Genomic DNA, 24,780 nt, shown 5'->3' with positions numbered 1-24,780 from the left:
GTGCTGCCATGAACCACATGGGATGAACTGGTGGGCCTAAAAAAGATATGTCCATGTCCTAACCCCCGGGACTTGTGGATGTGACCTTATCTGGAAAAATTACAGATGTAATTAAGTTAAGGATCCTGAGATGAGATCATCCTAGACTTTCTGGGCAAGACCCAAATCCAATGACAAGTGTTCTTATGAGACACCAAGGCCACGTGAAAACAGGCAGAGACTGGAGTGATCCAGCCACAAGCCAAGGAACGCTGCAGCCACCAGGAGCTAGAAGAGGCAGGAAGGACCCTCCCCTGGAGCCTTCAGCAGGAGCACAGTCGTGCCCACACCTGGATTTTGAACTTCTGGCCTCTGGGACTCTGAGAATAAATTTCTGTTGTTTTAAGCCACTCAGTGTGGGAACTGATACTCGGGCAAATAAAGACAACTGGTATGAGCCCTTCCTCTGACCTCCCTGACTCCCCTGCCTCTCACTTTTCTCTAAATCGCAGAGAAGTGAGCATTGAGCAGCCGCAGCCTGTGGTCTGTGGGCGGCTTTGCGTCCCCCTGCAGGACGGGGACTGGGGACCGCAGAATGGAGCAGCAGGGCCTGCAAGGCTGGCCCCCGGGGTTCACTCACACACGCGATCTTCAGGAGATTCCAGAGCTCCTTCTGCCTCTTCTCCTGAAGCCGAACTACAGTCTTCTCATCCTCGTTCATTAAACTCACCACCTCTTCTACCTTAGGCAACAACTCCAAAGCCTTCTGCTTGCAAACCACAGTTTTACTGTAAAGAATAAAAATGACAAACTCCAATGGCATTTGCACTGGAGAAAGCAAAATACCACCCGTGGCGATCAGGAATGCGATCAGCAGCTGCAGGTGAACTTCTTCAGGTGCGAAGGCCCCCAGGGCAGAGTGAGGGTCTGCTTGTACCTGAGCTGTGTGTAAATCACTCGCACTTTCTTCTCGAAGCCTTGGATTGCCTGCAGGAGCAGCCGCACCATCTCCTGACTGTCGCCATCGGTTCGCTGATCTGGAAAGAGGGGAAGAGTGGCAGAGTTCCCCCAGTGGCTGGCGGGGAACGTCAGTGCTTCACAATGAGACAGAAGGAGCCAGGGCAGACCTGCAGCCCACTCACCTCTTGGCTTTTCCCTCAGTCTCCTGTACAGTTCCCTCGCTTGCTCCTCCCTGAAACATACAAGGAAGCTCAGTCTAGACTCAAGGTCAAATAAACACGTCTGAAGCACTTACTGACTTCTAGAAACAAGACTGGCAGAAGACTATTACTTCTGGTAATATCATAGGTGATGTGTATAGTAGGGGAATGATTGCCCTCATTATCAAAACTCAAAGACCTCCAAGTTTTCATGAGAGAAAATCCTAAGGAAAGGAGTCTTCACTATGTCCTTCCAAGTTCCTCCCCCTCTTGGCTTCTACAAAAATAATTCCAGCTGCCACCATTGGACCTGAGCCCAGAGCACACGGTAACCCCTTGGAAACTCAAGCCCAAGGGAGGACACAAACTCCTCTCCCCTTTTCCCCTTAACACAGGGGATATTGGCTGGCATTTGCAAAAGAAGACTTTCATTTGAAACCTAGGGGAAAATAAAGGGTTAAGTAGTCAGAGAAAATATAGAACAAATAACCAAATTTCTGATGTTCAGATTTCTCATCCCAGGAATCCTAGCAGGGGCAGTAGGGAGCGCTGCTCAGCTGGAAGTGACACGGCCTCACAAGACTGGACAGGCTTACCCATGCCCTCCTGCCTGCACCCAGGGGCCACTTCCTTCAGGTCCACCTGGGTGCCTCATCTCCTCCTATAGCCAATGCCAAATACCCAATGAGATTCAAACCAATAGTTTTCAGACTCCTAAGACCTGCAAGCTCCTCCTTCTCTGCTCTGCTTTTTGCTCCTCAGGCCACACCTAGCCCAGGGTGGGCTGGACAGGCAGTGCTATCTAACACAGCAGTGAAGGCGGCCTGCACTGCACAGCCTTCAGAGTGTGAACTACATCTCCAGCGCATTATGGGAATGGGTCCCCACTGTTTTGTGAGGTCACACCATTTTCCTTGCCACTCACAGGTCATCCAGCGTCCCGCCCTGCCTGCGGCCCATGGGGCTCCTCTGCAAGTCCACGATGTCCGTCTGTAGGGCCATCATCCGCTCCACCAGGCGTCTCACCTCGTCCTCCTGTGGAACAGCCATGCTAGTGCCCACTGCCAAGGGTGCTCTGAGATGCAAGGCCATGCTAGTGCCCACCACCAAGGGTGCTCTGAGAAGTAAGGCCGTGCTAGTGCCCACTGCCAAGAGCACTCTGAGATGCAAGGCGTGCTGTGGGGATGCAGGGGGTACCCTCCAAACCCACTGACTGGCTAAAGGGATATGGCTTTCAGAGTCATAAGGACCGGGGCTGGGATCTTGGGTGTACCACTTTCTAGCTGTGTGGCCCCTGGGCAAGTTACTTAACCCCTGAGCTGCAATTTCCTCTTCTAAAAAATAGGCTTCCACTAGGGCCTTGGGAGGGATTAGATAAAATAAAGTGTGTAAAGTATCTGGCATGATGCCTGGCATACAGAAATGCTCATGCAAATTACTCTCCTCTTACTTTGCCCATCCCAATGCCATGCCATGTGGGGAGGCCTGGACCCCTTCATTTCACAGGCCATGTATACGAGTGCCAAGATGGGGAGGAGCACTCACTCTCTCTGTGGCTAAATAAGGCACTGTCCATATAACGTCCACCTTCAGGTATACGCATATACATCCCATCAGTATTGCATAAAAACAGACACAGAGGTAAAGGTCCTTGCCCAAGTGCACAGGGGAAAATGGTAGAAATGTCCAGAAAAAAGCCTTGGAGCCCAGGGTCTTCAATTTGTGCAAGGTTTATTAAGTCACACTTACTTCCCTTGTCTTCAAAATTAATACTTTTCAGTGGTATCTGATTTACATTCTCCTAAGGCATCCTGCCCAAGCCTTTCATTTCCTATGGATTTAGTGTCCCCACAAAATTTGGCAAAACCTCCGACAAGATGGAGTGTTGACCACTGACCCAGTGCCGTTCCCCAAGGGCATTTAGTATTTAGCTCCTTATCTGAATCTGGAACACCTCTGTCCATTTCTGCAGCTCTTAAACCTGGCCCTTTACTGGCAACTCCCTCAGCCTCCTTCCAGCAAGCCTAGTTAAGGTCAAAGAGCATGGCGAGAAAACCTCAATTTGTGACATGAAAGATCCACCCAGCGTTAATGGAAAACAGCAGCACACACCCTCCCCTCAGTCAGCACAGAACCTACCCGCCCGCAGAGCTCCACAGCATGCTCCGTTTCTCTCCAGGCCAGCAGCAGCTTATCTGACGCTGGAAAGAAAATCAGGAACAGAAGAACTAAACACAAAACATAAACACCACAAAACCACAACAGATAATGAGCAAATCAATTACAAGAAGACAAAAGAAATCTTAGAAACGGGAAAGAAAAGAAAAGAAAAGAATGGCTTCTTTAAAATCACTGCAGAGAGTATACTCACTGATCCCAAACTCGGTCTGCTCACTATACTTCTCCAGGTCGATCTGGATGCTGGCCTTAAAGAAATCCAACTTGGCCTTCAGTTGCTGGGACATGGAAGCCATGGAATTCTTCATCTTGGAGAGGCAGCTGTTATTCCGGAGGAGATTCATCCTGCAGGGACCACGGGAACCAGAACTTTGGAGCATCTTTGGGATCCAAATACCATTTCCTGTACAATAACAAAAGCCTCTCAAGCACCAAGGGAGGTCCCTGCTATTATTATTATTATTATTATTATAGCAGCCACTAATAACCACAAGGACAATTTCCTAGCCCTCAGCAATGTGTGAGGTTCTACACCAAAAATGGAATCAGGCAAGGTACTACACAGAGGGCCAATGATTAAACTAGTCATAAATTGGGAAAGAGTCAGTAAGTAGACCACGTACCAATCCGGGGAGTTCTGCTAACCCAACTGCAATGAGCTTCTCCAGGTTCCAAATCCCGTCCGCAGCTCAGCCAACCCAACCCTCAGTCTCCTGCTCTAACCACACTGACTGTGTCAGGTCTGAAAGGATCTCCCTCAGTCCAGCCACCTGCCCACCCCCCATCCTTCCAAACCAGCGTTTCCCTCCTGTCTCTCAGAACAGATGCTTCTGGGTCCCTGCCTCAGTCATCTCCCTGGAGCCAAAGCCACCAAGCAATTTTAAATAAATTAAGTCCAAAAATGCTGGGCACCATACATGGCAGCCCGCTGCCCCTGCTGCAGCCGGTTACAATCCTCCTTCAGAGTCTGGATGCGGTGCCAGATCTGGCCCCACACCTTCCGCAGCTGGAAGAAAGGGAGGTTCCTCTTGGGCTCCTGAACTAGAAACAGACACAAGCAGTCGTCAGAGAATAATGCTTCCACAATTAACGACATCCTGCCTGGAGACATTGCTGCTACTTTCACGTTTTAAAAAATTACACAACTACTATACTATTATATAACTTTTGGGGTATTATTTGGGGTTACTATCTCACACATTTTTGTACCCCATTACAGCATAAGCATGTACTAGATGGTCAATAAATACTTGTTGACTTGATTTGAAGATATACTTTATGGACCATTTGGAGACGTATTCACATGTACGTGGTCCCATGTATTTTAAATAGCCACCAGACATTGGTACGGGAGAATACTATACAGCCGTTCAAAACAAGGCAGCTCTACATGTACTAATAGGAGAAAAATCTCCAAAACATATTGTTAAGTGGAAAAGGCGGGTAAAGAACAGTACATTCTGCATGCTAACATTTGTCTGAGGGAGGAAATACCCCTGGAAGGATGTCTAAGAATTTGATAGCAGAGGTTTCCCTGGTTGGGGGACTCACTGGCCAGGGAACTGGGGAGAGAGTGTAGCTTACTTTTCACTGTATGTTCATTCTTTTGTACCTTTTGACTTTTTTTTGGGGGGGGGGTATCATGTACATACATTAATTATTAAAATATAAAGATACTTCAAAAACAAATAAAATGGCTTGTGGGCAATATTCTCTTTCCTCTCTTTAAAGTTCTGTTTATGAGTTTGGAATCAACTGGCGATGTCCTTTACTCTTTTTTGCTTGGCTCCTCCTTGTCTGTTATAAGTAGAGGAGGCTGCCCTGAGGATCAAGTAAACTAATTTCCTTGATTTGGCTCCCTTCCCTCGTCCATGTCTCTCCCTCCTGCCTTTCCCAAGTGCTATAGTTGATTTTTTTTTTTTTTTGACTGGTAAGGGGATCACAACCTTCGGCATGGCACAGTCTGCACCATGCTCAGCCAGTGAGCGCACCAGCCATCCCTATATAGGACCCGAACCCGCAGCCTCGCCGCTACCAGCGCCGCACTCTCCCGAGTGAGCCACTGGGCCGGCCCAAGCTGATTATTTTTTAAAAAACGATGTTCTTACGAATACAGCTGACACTTTCAGGCTGAGGCCGTGGGGAGATCTGGGTCTCATAGGTGACTTTACTGTTGTCAAAGAGAAAAACAAGGTCCATGTCCAATGTGTGGCCCTCATTTAGCTGCAAAGGGACAAGAACAAAATGAGATCTCACGGACCAAACCTCTCCCTTTTCCAACTAACAATGAAGAGGCTTCAGAGCCTTTCCCACTGTTCACCAACAGCATCATCTTCTGTCAACAAGTGCCGAGCATCCGCGAAGGCTTTTGTGATGACTCCAGCCTACACGCAAATTCCTATTCCTCTTACACACGCTATCTGGATACACAACTTACTGACCAGTTACATTCCACTTTCTTCTCTGATTCTCCTTCCTGTGCAGTGTAGAAGTTCACTATATACTTCCCCATGCAGTGACTCTTTCTCATATACCAACTTTTTCTTCACAAGTTAGCTTATAAACTTTTTGGGCAGGGACCATGTCTTAGACTGCTGTGGTTAACATACATGCCTAACATAGTTCTGTACACAGGGGTAATCGTAAATAGTTTTGGTTGACTCAAAAGGGTAAAGCATCATTTTTGCAATAAAGGCAAATGCGAGCCACTCCATGTGGTATGGAAGTAACAAGTCAAGCATGGAATGGTTCGTGTCTATTGGGCCACACAAGGGATCCCATATCCCAACTTAACAGGCAGGCGTCTGCACCGTGTGACTGACTGCTTGACAACACAGAGCTGAAATCTGAAAGTGTGATCACTTCCTCAGGAGACAAAGGCAGCGAGAAACAGGGTGTCTTCACGAAGGCGGGGCCTCACCTTTCCATCTGAAGTACACTGAGTGGCAGGTTTGTCAGGGATCAATGCCAGACCTGCTTCTTGTAGCAGCTCCTGGTCCTTCTCTGGGATTCCTGTGTCTTGCTGGATTCTGGCCTTTAAGCTCTGCAGACTCTCGTCCTCAGTCACTGGATAGGTGTGAATGGTGCCTGTGACCATGTTTAAGATGTGAACCAGCTGCAACATGATGCAGATATCACTGGAAAAACCGGTCTTTGCAGAGGTGCACGTCTATTTACCTATATCCTCTGCTACTCTCAACATTTCCCAGCCACAAAGAGCAAGGGCCCGGCCTGGAAGGGAGGCCCGGTGTCATGCTTCATATATTCTAGTCTTTACATTCCCATTTGTCCATAGCTATAACCTGCTGCCAACGTCAGTTAGCACAGCTGTCCTAGCCTCTTACTCATGTAGAAAGACTCTTCGGAGCCTAAATTTCCCCACGAGGTTTGCCAGCCCCACTGGGAACCCCGGCTGTGGGCTCAGTACTAACTTGGCTCTGAGCTCACCTTTAAGTTTAAGATGTCATCCAGGGCCTTAAAGCAGCCATTGGGCCCATACGTGGGGTCTGTGCCCCTCTGTCGGGGGTGCCACATGAGCATCAGCTGCAGCCACTTCTCCAGTCGCTGTGCCAGGACACTGAGAAGAGGAACAGAGTGTGGGAGACCCTGCCAGCCAATCTCAGGCTGCCTCCATGTGCAAATTTAAAAGTGCAAGCCTCATGAGTGTCTCGCCATTGTACACACAGATGGCAGCCAATAAACGAAAAAGAAGTGTAAACATTTCCAACCAGTTTAATTATTCAAGTGTTTATCCCCTCTCTCCTGACCTGCTAAAACAGCTCCCCTAATCAGGGATTTCCCAACTCGTGGATCTCCAACTGGCTGCATAAGAATGACCCGTGAAGCTTTTAAATTGCATTGACAGGCAGCCCTACCTCCAGGTGATCACCAACATAACCTGGACCCCAGGATGTGGGGCTTTGTTTGGTGGGTTCACATGACAAGTTCAAGCTCCTTCCCCAGACCCTCCAGGCCCTCCAGAGTCTGCTCCTGTGTGCACTCAAAACCTTCCCTGAGGCCATGGCAGCTGTTCACTGAACTTCCTTCCTCTCCATCTGTCCATGTCTGGCACAGCTTTCCAGACCCTTCTCAAAAGTTCCAGCTCCTCCCAGTCATTCACATAGCTCTGGTCCACACAATACCTCTCTCCCTATCCTCTAAATACTCACTGTAACATTATCTATGCGACTCAGTCATATGTGACTGCCTTGCACCTTTCTTTTATGCTATTACTCAATACTGGTATTAACTAACTGATTATGTTCTGGCCCTAAGACTAGATGGAAATGCCATTCAAACTACAGAGACACACTTGCTGACTATGACACAGTGTCAGGCCACATGAAGAGTAAATTCCCACCCTTAAAAGGCTTGCTGCTAAACAGGAGACAGACTCTACTCAAGGGCTAATGGAATACATACAAGGAGGATAATCAGAGGCAAAGGTGAACTGTCACATGAAGTCAGAAAAGAGGCAATATCTAGGGAGATGAGGGGTGCAAAACTATTCTAGGTTCAAGACTGAGATGGATTACGTCAAATTCTTAGTCACAGGATGATATCATGATAGCCTATATAAAAGTTATCAGATGTCATCTCAGACTTGTATCTCTAAAAAAGAAAGAAAAATATGCAAAAAAAAAAAAGTAATGCCACCGTGTCTTACCTGTTAAGATTATTGGGGTAGGGTAAAGAGCTCGAAAATTTCACTGTTCCATTCAAGTCTTCGCTAACAACAATGTCCATCTCACTCTTCTGCCGGACTTTCGAATGCCTGCAATCGTGCAATCTTGCTGAGTATACCCTACGTCACCCATGGGTCAAGAGCCATTTTACATTTGTGACATATCAGCTCACAACTGTACAGCAGACTTGGAGTAACAGTCAGTATCATGATGGGATGGTTTCTTTGACAGTCTAAGAATGGTCAGTATTGCCTGAGTGAGTTTCTGAAGAACAGCCTTAAGCAGAGTCATTAATCATCATGTGCTCAGATTCTACAGACAGCATAGTTGACTCCTTATCTCTCCCTGGCTTTTCTTTTTCTCTACCTTCCATTTTATCTAATGCAAACTCTCATGTTTTGACAGAGGATGAGATCAGAACTTCCAAACCAAGATTACTACATGACATTTACGTGAAATATGCACAACACATATGCACTTAGCTATAAATGTATATGGCTAAATACTATTTGTAAGGATAAATAAACTTTTCCCAATTTGGGGAACTTCTTCGGGTATGTGAAGTAGCATTTGAAGGAAAAGAAAATTTAAGCCCACCTGGCTTTAAATCTCCTTGGTAAGAAGGATAATAACTTAAATTTGAATAATGCTTCATAGAAAACCAAGCACTTTGGCATAGAACATTCACTTATTGACATGATAACTCCATGTGGTTGACATTTATTTTTAAATTTCCCCAATTTAGTGGTAAGGAAATGAAGATAAGGTGATTTGTCCAAGATCACACAACTAGAGTGGCAGCAGCAGGGACTCAAATCCAAACTCTGGTGTTCCTTCTACTCTGTCTGAATGTCCAAATACACCTTGTCCAAACACCTGAGAAATTCAATAAAAAATTCTTTAGCCCAGAACAATCCTCATTGGCCTATCTGGAATACACTGGAAGTCTGGAAGAGCTGGTATATGGCAGAGGCTGGTGGTTTGCAGCTATGGCTGAGACTGTGACAGCTGCAGGTCAAGGGCCCCAGGACTTTCTAACTACATAAAAGTGGGATGATCATCAAATAGAAAGTTTAGTCTGCCAATAGTGAATTATAAAAGGACAAACTAAATAAAATGCTTATTAATTAGGCTGGTCCTAAAATGTATTTCAAAGTGTCTTTATAATAGAATTATAAAATCCAAATTACATTTGTCCTGAAATTACTATCAACCTGCCATCCAAGACGATAGTGAAATTTTTAAAAAGTTGTCTAAGGCATTAAGAAGGAGATGAGACAGGCTCTCCTCACAAACTAGTCCACAAAACAGCTCCCTATTGGGTTTCAGAAAAGTCCACTTAAAAGTGGCCACTGGGCCTTCAGCACTGATGCAGGAAGTTCCAGGAAGATGATGCTGCAGAAAACAGACTTACTATGAAGATGTGGAGCCATTAGGGATATATTTTCAAGTAGCAGTTGTTTTTCCAGTTCTAATGGATTTTAATTCTTCTTGTTACAAATTATGGAGAAGTTCATTTGAATTGAAGAAATGCAATCATTCCATGGTTAGCTAAAACCACTGTAGATGTACAGATAACTTAAAGCTATTTTTATGGTTATATCATAAAGTGTGACTGTAAATTAATGAGCTAATTCCACAATATTCCAAACCTATGCAGCCAAATGAGTATTGCCTGTTTTAAAATAAGGCGCCACAGGAGGGCATACTTTGCCACTTCACCAGACTTCGGGGCAGGAACCTTGCTCTACCAGCCTCTGGGGTATACATGCAGACCTGAACTGCACTGCCGCCACATAAAACCATTCTTCTGGGATTGCTTTCTTAGGCTACACTTTATTCTTATAAATAAATATTCTCTTGATCTAAATTCTTGTATTTTGGAAAAGTTAATATTTTTCCTACTTCCAGAAAGGTATTTAAAAAAAAAAAATGACAATAGCCAGTGTAGCAGTGGTGTGGTGAAGGGCAGCTTCTGTGTTCCTGACGGAACCTGTACTTACACACTTTTCAGGGGAGCAGTTTGTTAATACACATCAAAAACCTTTAAAACGTGCATAATGCTTTGATCTGTTAATTCCATTTCCAGGAATTTATCCTAGGGAAATAACTGTGGACGTACAAGGATCTCTCTACAAGGACATCATTCTTGGTGTTATTTTAAGAAGTAAAAATTATAAACCACCCATGCCTCCGACAACAGGGGATAAGTTAAATCAACTACAGCACAGCCACTTAGTGGAATCCCAAACAGACATTACAAATAATAATGTAAAAACAAAACATTCTCAATATTAACTTTGAAAAGCAGGTTATATGAGTATGTATAGTAACCTATTTTTGTTTTCTAAAAAGTATAAAAGACACATACACACTGAAGAGCCTGGAGACATATAAATATTCATAGTGATTGTTTCCGGATTGTGTGATTACAGCTGATTCTTGTTTTTTTATTGTTTCCATATTTTCCCAAACACAAAAACAAAACAAAGTTAATCTGGCTAAAATGAGTGGTGATCAAACTGTGCAGGCCTGTTTAGACTCAAGACAAGGATTTTTTTGTGTTGCAGATGAACTGGCCCTGAGGGAAATACCCACAGTGTAACATTTAAAAACACGTGCAGGACAGTGTTCATATTATGCTACCATTGGTGTGAAAATGGGGGAAATACATACATGAACAAATAAACGAATATATGACAATTTGCTTGGGTGTGTATAAAACATCCTCAGATTCATACAAAAACCAGCGACTTCAGCTGCCTGTCGTCAGGGAAGCAGACTGGAATGAGATGACTTTTCACTGTTCTCTCTTCTATACTTTTTGAAGTCTGAACCATGTGAACTCATTATTGCTCCAGAAAATGAAAACTTGAAATAAAAAAGCCTTTGAGCAACAGAAGCATCATTTAGATTAGTGTGTGGCCTCTCAAGGAACAATTCTGAATGAAACCTAACTGATTTGGGGGAATGCTAATTTTTAAATTACGCATTTCAGTAATGTTAAACTTTTTTCGGGCCGAGCCCGTGGCGCACTTGGTAGAGTGCTGCGCTGGGAGCGCGGCGACTCTCCCGCCGCGGGTTCGGATCCCATATAGGAATGGCCAGTGCGCTCACTGGCTGAGTGCTGGTCACGAAAAAGACAAAAAAAAAAAAAAAAAAACTTTTTTCTCTTTTTCCCCCAGTACTTCATTTATTTTAAATGACAAATAAAAGTTGTATATATTTATCACGTACAACATAATATTTTGAAATATGTAAGTGCTGTGGAATGGCTAAATAGAACTGATTAACATATGCGTTACCTCACACACGGCATTTTCTTGTGGTGATGATTAACTTTTGTTTAGTGGTATGAGGATCTGAACCCTTTACCTTGTGTTATAAATGATTAACTTTTATATAAATCATAAACAATGCATTATTTTTATATTCAGTAAAAAAAAAAAGTTAAAAAATATAGACTAATTTTTAAAACCTTAATTATCCTGTTTTTTTCATTAGAAAATCTCTTTTTGTAATTTATTAGATCCACATTTTAAGCCACTTTCCTATGCTTTTAAAACAAAAATTTATATTGACAGTAAAATTTGTCAACGATAAATTTTCATGTATTTCCTCATTTGTCATGTGTACTCATTCTTTCTCTTTATTAACATATTTTCAGTGTAAGTGCACACGTTCACACAACAGTCTGTGGACATACTGATGTGTAACTATAGAACATGGAGCAATGACATTTAGATGGTATCACATTTAAAGATGCTGAGGTTCAGAATCCATATTAATACTTGACAACAGCTACTTTTCTGGGTTTTCAGAGCTCAGACTTTCCACATGCTGAGTCCTAACAGGCCTTCCTCTTAGAGAAGACAAGACCTGCCTGGGAGCGCCCAGTGACATGGGGACAGTGAAGAGAGATGAACAAAGACGAGGGGCTCACTCCTTCCCTTAGGTGGCCCTCCGCAGCCTGAGGCCCTCACTCACCACTGCACGGGCTGCCAGTTGGGGAGGAAAGGCCGGAAGCCTGTGATGCACTCGAATGCCAAGGTGCCAAAGCTCCAGTAGTCGACAGTCACCGTGTACTTCTGCTGCTCTAGCAGTTCTGGGGCCTGAGAGGACACAAGGGCAGTCACACCTGATGCTGCTTCTTCTGAGGGGCCACAGTTCATCTCATCATGACTCCCCACTTTCCTGGCTCCTTCCTGGGGGCGCTGGCACATCCACTCAAGGGTGAGGAGGGGACCACTTGAGCACATTTAGCTGGGGGTACCTAAGAGTTTCCTGTACCTCACTCCATTAAGTGCTGATAAAAGAGTCAAGGTCTCTAGAGGTCACTTTTAAGTAGACCAGAGTAAAAAATATATCCTTCACTGTGCTTTAAATTTCTTCCCTTTAAAAACAGGGGTTACAGCATTTAAAGTACTTATTGAGAACTCTTCTCAAGCTCCATGCAGGGCACTAGTGTGGTGCTGTGCAGAGATGGCAAAGGGAAGTGACTCCAGACTGCACACACCAAATGCACATGACATGCACTGAATGCCAACTAAACTTCCTGAGCCAAGTAACAGGTGGCTGGCTGCACAATGTGATGGAGTATTTACAATCAGGTATAGTAGTGCGACTGCTGCTGGAGCAGAGAGAGTGGGGACAGGCAAGGACAGCGACGGATTACAGGTGGGACCAGGACTGGGCTCAGAAGGCTCCTCACGTGAGCCAGTAAGAGGAAACATTCCAGAAAGGACTGTCAGGAGCAAAGGCACAGAGACAGGACTGCCGCTCGAGTTCTGGCTGGACACATGACACGTATAGGAGGGGCCAGGGAGTCCAAACCAAGAGAAGAGACTTGGGGATGGTCTCTGCGTCTGGCTGTCAGCATCCTGGTCAGAGTACAGGGTCTCCCCTCAATTGCTGCGGAGCTGACGAGAAGTCCAGAGGATACTCTGAAGACTGCCCTGATCACACATTATGTGGATGCAGGTGCCTGGATCACAGCACCCACCAATCACCACTCTGAAACCTGCATTCCATAGAGCAGATGACAAATTGATGGAGCCCATTATCCTTGCTGGTAAGATAGGCAGGAAATATAAGTGTACTTCAAATAATTTTTTTCTTTTTAAGGAACTGGCTATTAAAGCTCATCTAGCCCAGCAGATTTCGACCTTTTTTTTGTTTTTTAAGCTGCAGACTCCTTAATTCTATCAAAATTTTACTGGTTGCTAACACCAGCAAGCATCCTATGACCACGTCATGGTGAATGTTTTTGCCGAGCATTTCTTGCGATGGATCATCCTTTCCACTCGTTGCTACCACCAGCTCCGAACTGGCCTGTCACACCAGCCTCCTTGCTACCTGCCCACCACCTGTTCAGTGCAGCTCTTCTCCCCACTGCAGCAAGCGTGGTCTTTTCAAAAGGTGGACCTGCTCCTTTTCCAACTCAGAACCCTTCAATGTCATTCCAGAGGTTTTAAGATAAAGTCTACCTTTCTCCCCAGCTACAACTCAAGACACTCTCTACCTTATTCTCAGGTCCCAGGCACACTCCTGGGTCTTCCAGTGTACAGCATCCGTTCCCTTTGCCTAGAACTTCCTCTCCCCCACCACCTCCAGCCCCTTTTCACCTACTCCTCTTTCGGGGCCCAGACTAGGTTAGTCCTCCTAACGTACATTCTTACGACACCTGCACTTTTCCTTTGTGGCACACATAACAGCCATAGTTTCTTTTTTTTTTTTTGTGACCGGTAAGGGGATCGCAACCCTTGGCTTGGTGTCGCCCACACCGCGCTCAGCCAGGGAGTGCACCAGCCATCTTTATATAGGATCCGAACCCGCAGCGGGAGTGCCGCTGCGCTCCCAAGCGCCGCACTCTCCCGAGTGCGCCGCGGGGCCGGCCCACAGCTATAGTTTCTTAGACATCTGTGTAAGCATCACAGTAATGCCTGCTTTCTTGATTAACTCTGAGTTCCTGACAGCCAGGGAAATGTGTATTTTCTCTTCCATGCATCGCCACCTCCGAGCACAGCAGTGGCACACAGACAACACTCAGTCAACGTTCCTGAATGAATGACTGACTCAAAAAGAAGCCCAATACTCAGACCGAATGAGGTACAGAAAGGGTGGGGAGCTCAGAGCTCTGCCTACTCCTGGGCAGCCCTGAAGCACCTCACAGAAACGGTGGCCTCTGCAGACCAGCATGAATCCAGTTAAACTTGTACTTCCGATAAAATGCTGAAGTACACAGAGGTTATAGGATTTGCGTAATGGCACAACAGAAGAGCCCTTCTGACATCAGAGAAGATAATCATATCCTTGTATAGGGGATCTGTTGGCAAAAAATGCTGACTTGAACACATTGTGGGTCTGACCTTATGTAACAATTCCCATGCAACAAAGAAACATCCAGAGAGAAGGCCAGGATAGAGAGAAGCCCCCCAAATACGGCATCAGAGAGAAACTGATAAGCAAACATGTACATCACATTTCTTACCAGGTACTGCAGGGTCCCCACAAAGGAAGTACAAAGACTTCCCTGATCCAGTTCCTTGGCATATCCTAGGTCAATAATTTTGTGTATTAACTGAAAAAAAAAAGGGAGGAGGAGAAATCTGATGGTTATAAGAATTCTACAAGGATTCTGATCATTTGTCGTTAGAGCAGAGATATTTCTGAATTACCAGGTGGTATGAGATCCTAAACTAAGAGCCACCAAATACACAGAAAAATGCCCTCAACATAGCAGACTCAGGGCAAAAGAAAACACACTGTAAAAATGCTAGAATTATGTTCTCCTGTGTTCTGCCACCAATTACTGAGGGAGGCCAAAACTGATAGACCATGCACCAGCCCTCAAGACTGATAAAACTGGACTTTCTAATGTGAAAGGCCAAGTCAGGCCCTTCCCGGAACCACTGGCAAGAATGAGTGTGGCCTGGAGCAAGGTTGAGTGCTGTGAAAGCTGTGGGTTGGGCCCAGGGTACTGATGGGAGCTGCACCAGGGGGATTCGGGGACCTAGGTGCTGAATTTCTACATTCTAGTTGGCTAGGCCCTTGCTCAGCACCCCACTAGACGAACAGAGTGGGGAAAGACCACAGGGCAGGCTACCACATCACACAAGTGGCATGCCAACTGCAGAGTGGTGCCAAGAGCACTGGGGACTGTAGGCTGGCTGGGCATGGGGGCAGGTGTCAGCTCCAAAAGTCTCTTCTTCACATTTTTGAATTAAAAGAGGAGGCTTTTAAAACAAATGGAAAACAAGAAATCGATTTCCAAGCAGTGCTAGGTGGAGCTAGGGAGACAAATATTACCTTCCTTCTCAGATTCCTGCAACTTGAGCAATTAACAATGTGATCTATTCAAACTGGCCTCCATCTTGCAAGCTAGAACTTTTTGCTGAATTTTGTCTCATGTCAAAAAGCACTCCCAGAGGATCAAAGCATCTTGAAGGAAATGGGAACATAAACAAACATGCAAAGCAGCTCCTTCTCCATCAGAGCTTCTGAGGCAGCTCCCAGGACTTTCCAAGTCTCAGGGGGACACTCACTCTTTGCTCTCCTTGCTGCAGAACGATGTTTTCTGGCTTGAGATCCCGATGGATGATTCTGTTTTCATGGAGGTATCTAAGTGCCGAGGCTGTGAGGGTGGAAAGGGGAGTGAATTTTTATTGAGCCTCAAAAATGCTTTTCGCTTCAGAATCCCCTATCCTATATAGGATAAATACTGTGCCCCTGAAACACATGGAAAGAAGAGACCTTAGGTGGGGCGAGGGGGGCTTGGCTATGAGAGCAGAACTTAGACTGTCCTGGGAATCTGGGTTATTCATGCAAAGATTTCTTAGCCTTGTGTCCATGAGGCCACCAACTGCAATCCAGACCAGTGGTTCTGAAACTGTACTGCCTGGACCAGCAGCATTTGTTTTGTTTGTTTGTTTTTTGTTTGTTTTTAAGTTTTGCATTTTACTTTTATTCTTTTAGTGGTTGCCCTCAAATTTTTAATACACCTATGCCATTACTAATTTTTTCTTTTTTTTATTTTATTTTATTTTGTCGATATACATTGTGATTGATTATTGTTTCCCCATCACCAAAACCTCCCCCAACAATGTCCTTTCTGTTTGCTTGTCGTATCAACTTCAAGTAATTGTGGTTGTTATATCTTCTCCCCCCCCCAGATTTTTTGTGTGTGTGTGTGCGTGTGTTGTGTGTGTGAATTTATATAATAATTTTTAGCTCCCACCAATAAGTGAGAACATGTGGTATTTCTCTTTCTGTGCCTGACTTGTTTCACTTAATATAATTCTCTCAAGGTCCACCCATGTTGTTGCAAATGGCAGTATTTCATTCTTTTTTATAGCTGAGTAGTATTCCATTGTGTAGATGTACCACATTTTCCGTATCCACTCATCCGATGATGGACATTTGGGCTGGTTCCAACTCTTGGCTATTGTAAAGAGTGCTGTGATGAACATTGGGGAACAGGTATACCTTCGACTTGATGATTTCCATTCCTCTGGGTATATTCCCAACAGTGGGATAGCTGGGTCGTATGGTAGATCTATCTGCAATTGTTTGAGGAACCTCCATACCATTTTCTATAGAGGCTGTACCATTTTTCAGTCCCACCAACAATGTATGAGAGTTCCTTTTTCTCCGCAACCTCGCCAGCATTTATCGTTCAGAGTCTTTTGGATTTTAGCCATCCTAACTGGGGTTAGATGGTATCTCAATGTGGTTTTGATTTGCATTTCCCGGATCCTGAGTGATGTTGAGCATTTTTTCATATGTCTGTTGGCCATTTGTATATTTTCCTTAGAGAAATGCCTACTTAGCTCTTTTGCCCATTTTTTAATTGGGTTGCTTGTTTTCTTCTTGTAAAGTTGTTTGAGTTCCTTATATATTCTGGATATTAATCCTTTGTCAGATGTATATTTTGCAAATATTTTCTCCCACTCTGTTGGTTGTCTTTTAACTCTGTTAATTGTTTCTTTTGCTGTGCAGAAGCTTTTTAGTTTGATATAATCCCATTTGTTTATTTTTCCTTTGGTTGCCCGTGCTTTTGGGGTCATATTCATGAAGTCTGTGCCCAGTCCTATTTCCTGAAGTGTTTCTCCTATGTTTTCTTTAAGAAGTTTTATTGTTTCAGGGTGTATATTTAAATCCTTAATCCATTTTGAGTTGATTTTAGTATATGGTGAGAGGTATGGATCTAGTTTCATTCTCCTGCATATGGATATCCAGTTATCCCAGCACCATTTGCTGAAGAGGCAGTCACTTCCCCAGTGAATAGGCTTGGTGCCTTTGTCAAAGATCAGATGGAAGTAAGTGTGTGGGTTGATTTCTGGATTCTCTATTCTATTCCATTGATCAGTGTGTCTGTTTTTATGCCAGTACCATACTGTTTTGGTTATTATCGCTTTGTAGTATAGCTTAAAGTCAGGTAGTGTTATGCCTCCAGCTTTATTTTTTTTGCTCAGCATTGCTTTGGCTATGCGTGGTCTTTTATTATTCCATATAAATGTCTGGATAGTTCTTTCCATTTCTGAGAAAAATGTCTTTGGAATTTTGATGGGGATTGCATTGAATTTGTATATCACTTTGGGTAGTATGGACATTTTCACTATGTTGATTCTTCCAATCCAAGAGCATGGGATATCTTTCCATCTTCTTGTATCCTCTCTAATTTCTCTCAGCAGTGGTTTGTAGTTCTCATTATAGAGATTTTTCACCTCCTTGGTTAACTCAATTCCTAAGTATTTTATTTTTTTGGTGGCTATTGTAAATGGGCAGGCTTTCTTGATTTCTCCTTCTGCATGTTCACTATTGGAGAAAAGAAATGCTACTGATTTTTGTGTGTTGATTTTGTATCCTGCTACTGTGCTGAAATCATTTATCAATTCCAACAGTTTTTTTTGTAGAGGTTTTTAGGCTGTTCGATATATAGGATCATGTCATCTGCAAACAGGGACAGTTTGACTTCATCTTTTCCAATCTGGATGCCCTTTATTTCCTTCTCTTCTCTGATTGCTCTGGCTAGTACTTCCAACACTATGTTGAATAGGAGTGGTGAGAGTGGGCATCCTTGTCTAGTTCCTGTTCTTAAAGGAAAAGCTTTCAGCTTTTCCCCATTCAGGATGATATTGGCAGTGGGTTTGTCATATATAGCTTTAATTATGTTGAGATACTTTCCCTCTATACCTAACTTATAGAGGGTCTTTGTCATGAATAAGTGCTGAACTTTATCAAATGCTTTTTCAGCATCTATAGAGATGATCATATCTGGATCAGTGGCATTTGAATGGAATCAGAAACTTTGGGGGCAAGTGGTGATGTTGACACTGGTAAAATTTGAAAAGGGGCAATGTCTCTGGTCCAGATGATCCAAAATCTAAATTGCATGGGGCGGGCAAGGGAGAAGGGCCCAGTGGCCATGAGATCTAGAGTCCAGCACAGTCAGAGCCATCTTCCAGGAAGAAGTGGGGACACACAAGAAGAAGAGAACAGGTGCACCTTCAACACATTTTGACAGCTCAGCTTGTCTTCACTACATGCCCGGTTCTCTGGTGGGTTTCTGTGAGGGATGTGAAATAAGGGACGTGGTCCCCAACTTGAAAGAGCTCAGAACGTAGCTGGGAAAGAAGCAGCCAGTACAACACTGGCAGTGAAGTCATTTGGTACCCACAGCTTCTGCTGTGAAGAGGAAACATGAGGAGGCCACTCAGGGTGAACCATGGTACAGAGCAACGGGGTCTCTGTGCAGCTCAGACCCCAAGAATGGCATGATTTTTACCTGAGACTGAGGCTTAATAACATTGACAGTAAGTCCTAGCTAATGGTATGATAATAGAAAAAAGTAGAATAGGTATTGGAAGGAGATGAAATTATTTTTACTTGTAGAGGATATGACTATATGCCTAGAGAACTCAATAGGCTAAAACCTGGAAAGAATTTAGTAAGCTGTCTGGAAACAAAACAAGTATATTACATAGGTATAGTATACACAAATTGGTATGTATTTCCACTATATCCAGTTGAAATGGAAAAGAAAAAATTAATCCCATTCACATGAGCAACAAAAGTTCTAAAACATCACAGGATAAATTTAGCAAAAAGAATAGTGTTATGTGAGGAATCTATATGGAACAAAGAGAAACAACTGCAATCCAGAGCAGCGGTTCTGAAATTGTACTGCCTGGACCAGCAGCATTTGAACTGAATCAGAAACTTTGGGGGCGAGCAAAAGACACAGAGAGGTTTTAAAAGTTGAAGATCAAAGGCACTCTGAACAAAGCCAAAGGCAATGGGTTGGGAAAAAGTACCCACCACACGTACACCAGAGTGAACATACCCGACATACAAAGCTCCCACAAATCAACAAGAAAGCAACCAGCAGGAAGACAGGCAAAGAGTATGAAGGGCGATTTATAGGAGAATAAATACGATAGTGAGCAGTTATGTGAAAAGTTGCTCAAGCTTGCTAGTCATCAAAACAATGTAAATTAAAGCAACAATGAAATGCCTTTTTTCAGCTCCTTAACCAGCAAGAATTTTAAGCAATAAGGGGTTTTCTTCCACATTTCTGGAAGGAGTAAAAATTGGTGTGCATTTTCGGGAAAGTAATATGGCAACACCTACTAAATTTTAAAATATAAATATTGTTCGACTCATTATTTCCTCCTCTAGGAATCTAGCTTATAAAATCAGAAGCATCATAACATACACATAAGGTTACTTATTGCATAGCTTGGAGCAAAATAACTAGAAATAAAGTGAAAGTCAACAATCAGGGAATGGTAGATCTACATTATAACAGGTAACTCTTTTAAAATTATTTAGGTTAATACTTTCTGAACTCAGAGGGAAGTCAATGATGTACTGCCAAATTAATGGTATAACCCGTTTCTTTCCTTTTTTTTTTTTTTAAAAAAAAGGAAGAGCAATCACAACACCGAAAGAGGTTAAACAACGAGACCTCTCTGAAGCTGCCACACACCCCATATGTGCCTCTCTCTTACATCAGCCGGGGCAAACCAGGGAGATGGGCAGCTGAATGTTTCCTGAAAACACACTTGAAAGTCAAACTGAGAGAGCTAAACTACTGACTTGCATCTTATTAGGGGAGTTCCCGCTTAGAACATAACCCTCTGGTTGCATCTGCCCTTTTAAACCCAGCCTTCAACCACAAAGCTCCAACATTTCCCACTTGTTCCTTATTTTCCTTTGTTTCATAAGTGACACTGTAGATTGGCTTGGTCCAATTAATGTCCACATGAAGTGAAAAACTCGCTGCTTTCCATGTACCTAAAAAATTCCACTCCGTGTTCTCAATTGTATGAATTTTTAAGGACCAATGCTTATCAGCACTTTCATTTTTATTTCACTATTTCACTAATTTTAATTAAATAATCAAAGCAAAGTGTACTAAAACACTCTAACAACCGCACCAACACGACCGTGCAGACAGGGTGGCATGACTACTTAATCTGAACTGCTGGAGGGCAGGGAGCAAGGCCTTGTGATGTCTTGGAATGTCTGTTCACTGACAGGTTCACAAAAGACCCATTTCGGTGTGTGACAAGCGGCTGATCATCAGCAGGATACCATGTGTAAAAGTCTGGGTTGGTTTGTTCCAAAGCAGAATATATGAAAGTTGAGATTCACTGTGATTTGAGCAAGTACATGTGATCAGGCTGAGACAAGGCCCTGAAGCTAGAGGTATAACCTCTTAGGGCAAATAACATGGGGCACAGCAGGCACGATGTCCCAAGAGGAGGAAAAGCATTCGGATTACACTGAGGACAGCATTCCCTACACCACACCAGTGAAGATTGTCACCAGGTCTTCAGTGAGAAGGGGATGGCAAGTTGTAACCAAATCCACGGGTGGTCTATTTGTATGCTCACACAACTATATGCAACAAACTTTAACCCTCATTTTGGGTAGTCACTTACTCTCAAATAGTTTTGTCAGCTTAATAAAGTCTGAAATTAAAGAATCCAACAGGTATTGTTATATATAGTTTCTCAGACTGAGAGGACCCTACATGACTGAAATAGTAAAAACTCTAATAGGCGGGACCTCTTAAATGGCTCCCCTTACAGGATGAGTCTTCAAAACCTTAGTATGGTCTGACCGTGCTACATCTTGTAATCTGAAAAAATATACAGGGGCTGGGATTCAGACAGTTCAGGTTGCACAACAGTACCTGAAGAACAATGTCATGAAATGAACCAAAATTATCTCAAGCCTAACTAAGATACTGTGATTGAGAAAAATACTGCTGCATCTGGAAGTTCACAAAAATCTAAATCCCTGGCAATAGTGAAAATACGTGTTTATAAAAGTTAAAAACCACACTGCAAGACATAAGGGCCTAACAGTTAACTTCTCATGTTCCAATTAAAGAAAAGGTTGTAAGAAGTACCACCTCTGTACAAACCTTTCAACTACACAGTGGCACTTCCTAGGACAGATACTCCACAAAGCAGGTCCAAGTGAAGGACCTGCCACAGGAAAATAACATCTTTGTCAGGAATGGCATCCAGCTCCCCCTTAGCTCACGAGGTAGACGCAAATACATGAGGGTCTTCAAAGAGTTCATGGAAAGATCCATATTATCTTTTAATTCTATTTTCCCACAAACTTTTTGAATTCTCCTTGTATAAATGAACAATGTCACAACCCTATAGTTCTTATTGGTGAAACAAAATTCCAAATCAGAGCCCCTATAAATTTTTCCAGCTTACAAACCACAAATTAGGAAATAGATAGGAGCAGCTAGACTTCCACATAGAAAAGCAGTTTTGTAAGGGTTGTGTTTGTGAATCCCTGTTTGCCACACTACAGGTTTGAAGGGATTACTAGGCTCCCTTGAGAACATTTTGTTTGAGATAGATTCCACAGAGAAGAAATGGAAAGATAAGGGACCAAAAGTTGAGACAGAGATTAGCAGAAAAGGAAAAGGCAGTCACCGCTGAGTAAAAAAGGGTGTTTGCTCACTCAGTGAAGACTGACTGCGTACCTGCTGTGTGCCTGCCACTTTGGTGTCACCAGACACCAAACAAAACAGATTAGAAGGCCAACTGTGGAGATGTGGAGAAAGATTCAGTCTGGTTAAAGGTCTCTTGGCTAAAACAGCCTCCATGACAAATGAGCAAGTTAGCGAGGTGGTCTCCAAGTGTGGAAATGAGGAAAGTTCAGGATCACTCTCTCCATCGTTCAGGAAGCACTTACACAGAGTCTTCTTTTGCTAGACACTGTGGAAAATGTGCCACCAAATCAAGGCACTTTCTCCACTTACTGTGCTAATAGGTTGGTCAACTAGCCCCAAACCCTGAAGTCAGCCCTTACCGTGCAGGTAGAGGCAGAGATCACAGAACAATAGTGGCCCTACCATGTACCACCTAAATGGAGAAGCAGCAGGCAGAAGAATCCTGCGGGAGGGAAACCTCTGCGAGTAACAGCCAGTCGGGGCAGTCTCATGGAGGCACAGGTCCAACACTGTGCCCCAAAAGACAGGAAGGCTTAAGGTCATCAGGAAGGTGCAAGAGCAGCAGGTACAAAGACTGGCAGGAGGACTGAAAAGCGGGTTTTGAGAGACACGTACATGATGGGTTGGCTACAGTGGATGGGGAGAAACATGAGGTTATCTAACAGTGGATTATGACAAAAGTGTCCTTTCAAAGGCATGCAAGATGGGTTACTAAAATGGGGGTGAGGAGGCCAGTTAAGAGGTCATGACAGTGACCTTCCACGACACTGAATTAATGGAGGCCATGGGAACAGACAGGGAAAGAGAGATATACAACATGAAGGAAGACTGGGAGGATTTGGAGACTTTTAACAAGGGAGGGTGTGGAGCAAGAATAGGGGCAGATTCTAAGAAGGGACAAGATTCAAAATTGACACCTGTGTCTGAGTAACTGTCAGAAACATGGGTCTACTGACACAGAAAGGGGATGCCAGGAAGGAGTCTGGTTTAATGAAGAAGGCTGGGACTTCGATCTGGAAGTGACTTTGGGAGAAACATCCTACAGACATGGACATGGAGTTTAGGATGGAGATAGGGCTGAATATACAGAGTTTGGAAAAGATATGGTTCATAAAGATGCCTTGAGAACGGCCCAGCAAGCAGACTACCAACAGCAGCTGGTCCAGGTGCAGAGAGCAAAGAAGGGGATTGCAAAAGAGGAGGTGAGAGAGCTCGGGGGAGGCAGTCAGGCTGCGACAACTGAGTGGACATCTGGGACACTCTAGGGGACTATTCCAAGAATCAGCAACTGAACAGTGAAAACGGCATAGTCAGAAGTAGAAGAGACCTCAGAGATCACTTATAGACCCAAACCCCTCATTTTAAAGTTGAGGACACTTAGGTCAGAAAGTTCCATGCCTGCCAGGAGCAACTCCAACAGGAACAGACGGCAACTCAGAGAATGAAGCACAGACGAAAGTAGGGGCAGGCTTCCTGGAGGCTAGAGGACAGGACAGTCAGGCACCACAGCAAGCTGGCTGCCTGGACAATCAAGGAAGACTGACTGCAATCACAGACATGACAAGACCATGGTGATCACACAGGTGGCCCTGCCTACCCAGCTGGCAGCAGCCAGGGGCACAGTCCACCCCTCCATCTTGAGTGCTCAGGAGTTTACTGGCAGAAGGAAACACACTCCAATGTTTTCCAAAGGATGATGAGCAAGACTGTTTAAACAAAGTCCACTTACATACAACTTCCTGGAGCTATTTTAGGGTGACATTAAGTGGAAATCCAAATCATTTCTGCCTGCCTCTGCACCTGTCCCCAGACCTCTTACCAGCATAAGGGCAATGTCTAACAGGCTTGTCCTGGCACAGGACCAGGGCTCACCGTGTGCTGGCCAGGCATCTGCTCGCTTTCTCATGTGCACTCTGCAATGTCTTCTTGGGCAATTTACAGTTTCACTGGAAAAATCCTACCTATATCTTCTATCTTGTTGCTGCACTGAGTGGGAGGTCAGTGGCACAGAAGAGACTGAGACAGACAGGAACGCAGAAGAGAAGGTGATGAACCTGGACCCACTGGTCAAGCGTGCATCTCTGTCACTTATCTGAAGTCAGCCTGGCAGAGAACAGTTTGGCTACTCCAGCAAAGGGAACATGGGCCAGCACTTGGAACAAACTGGAACAAAATATACTCAGGAAATGTTTCAAAATACAAAAGAATTATGTTAGAGGAACTCTAAGTAAAGCTTTTGAACTGTGGCTCAGTCACGAGATCCTTGCAAAAGAAGCAAATTTGATGTATCTTGTACAGAAATCAGAAATGGGAATGAAAGTAAAATACAAGCTTATCAGCAACTTCAACTGCAACCACAAAATCAGGGGATGTGATTGCATCCAAAAGGTGACTGAGATAAGAATGGCTCTGAGCTGAGGAAGCCTAGCCATTCCAGGAAGAGAAGTCTCAGAAGGCAACCACCTGTCTGGTTCCCTGGATCTGACCTCCGATCTGGATTTACAGCATTTCAGAAGGGATGCTATAAATCCAGATCCAGAGTGGAAGGAGCCGAGAAAGGAGCTAACATTTGCTGGGAGCACAGCACCGTGTGGGGAGCTTGGCGTGTCGTCTCACCTCACCCTCACAGCAGCTCTAGTGGGGAGCAATGCCCCACTTCACAGCTCCTAACACGGATGCTAGGAAAAAGTAGCCAGCATGCCCATGGTCACACTGCTAATAAGTGGAAGAGCTGGTGTTTGACCTGGAGTGTTAATTATATGTGGACATCTGGTTTTTAAAAAAAGAGATC

The 24,780-nt window shown here is 44.1% G+C and overlaps 1 protein-coding gene across 2 annotated transcripts in view; it reads right to left on the bottom strand.

The window, feature by feature from the left end:
- The window catches only part of IKBKB (inhibitor of nuclear factor kappa B kinase subunit beta), a 48,438-nt gene that overhangs the window by 6,996 nt on the left and 16,662 nt on the right, over window positions 1–24,780 (bottom strand). For both annotated transcript variants that reach the window (XM_063079186.1, XM_063079187.1), the window contains 14 exons: window positions 15,547–15,635; window positions 14,493–14,582; window positions 11,990–12,114; window positions 7,984–8,091; window positions 6,765–6,894; window positions 6,238–6,432; window positions 5,426–5,540; window positions 4,235–4,358; window positions 3,511–3,662; window positions 3,279–3,340; window positions 2,065–2,174; window positions 1,122–1,171; window positions 917–1,016; window positions 620–767 (listed from right to left, as the gene is read on the bottom strand). In XM_063079186.1, the coding sequence (XP_062935256.1) occupies window positions 620–767; window positions 917–1,016; window positions 1,122–1,171; window positions 2,065–2,174; window positions 3,279–3,340; window positions 3,511–3,662; window positions 4,235–4,358; window positions 5,426–5,540; window positions 6,238–6,432; window positions 6,765–6,894; window positions 7,984–8,091; window positions 11,990–12,114; window positions 14,493–14,582; window positions 15,547–15,635 (1,598 nt within the window). The remainder of the gene's footprint in view (window positions 1–619; window positions 768–916; window positions 1,017–1,121; window positions 1,172–2,064; window positions 2,175–3,278; window positions 3,341–3,510; window positions 3,663–4,234; window positions 4,359–5,425; window positions 5,541–6,237; window positions 6,433–6,764; window positions 6,895–7,983; window positions 8,092–11,989; window positions 12,115–14,492; window positions 14,583–15,546; window positions 15,636–24,780) is intronic.

The sequence above is a fragment of the Cynocephalus volans genome, chromosome 15 (assembly GCF_027409185.1).
Source record: "Cynocephalus volans isolate mCynVol1 chromosome 15, mCynVol1.pri, whole genome shotgun sequence".
Lineage (NCBI taxonomy): Eukaryota > Metazoa > Chordata > Mammalia > Dermoptera > Cynocephalidae > Cynocephalus > Cynocephalus volans.
This window is presented reverse-complemented; position numbering and strand designations above follow the sequence as displayed.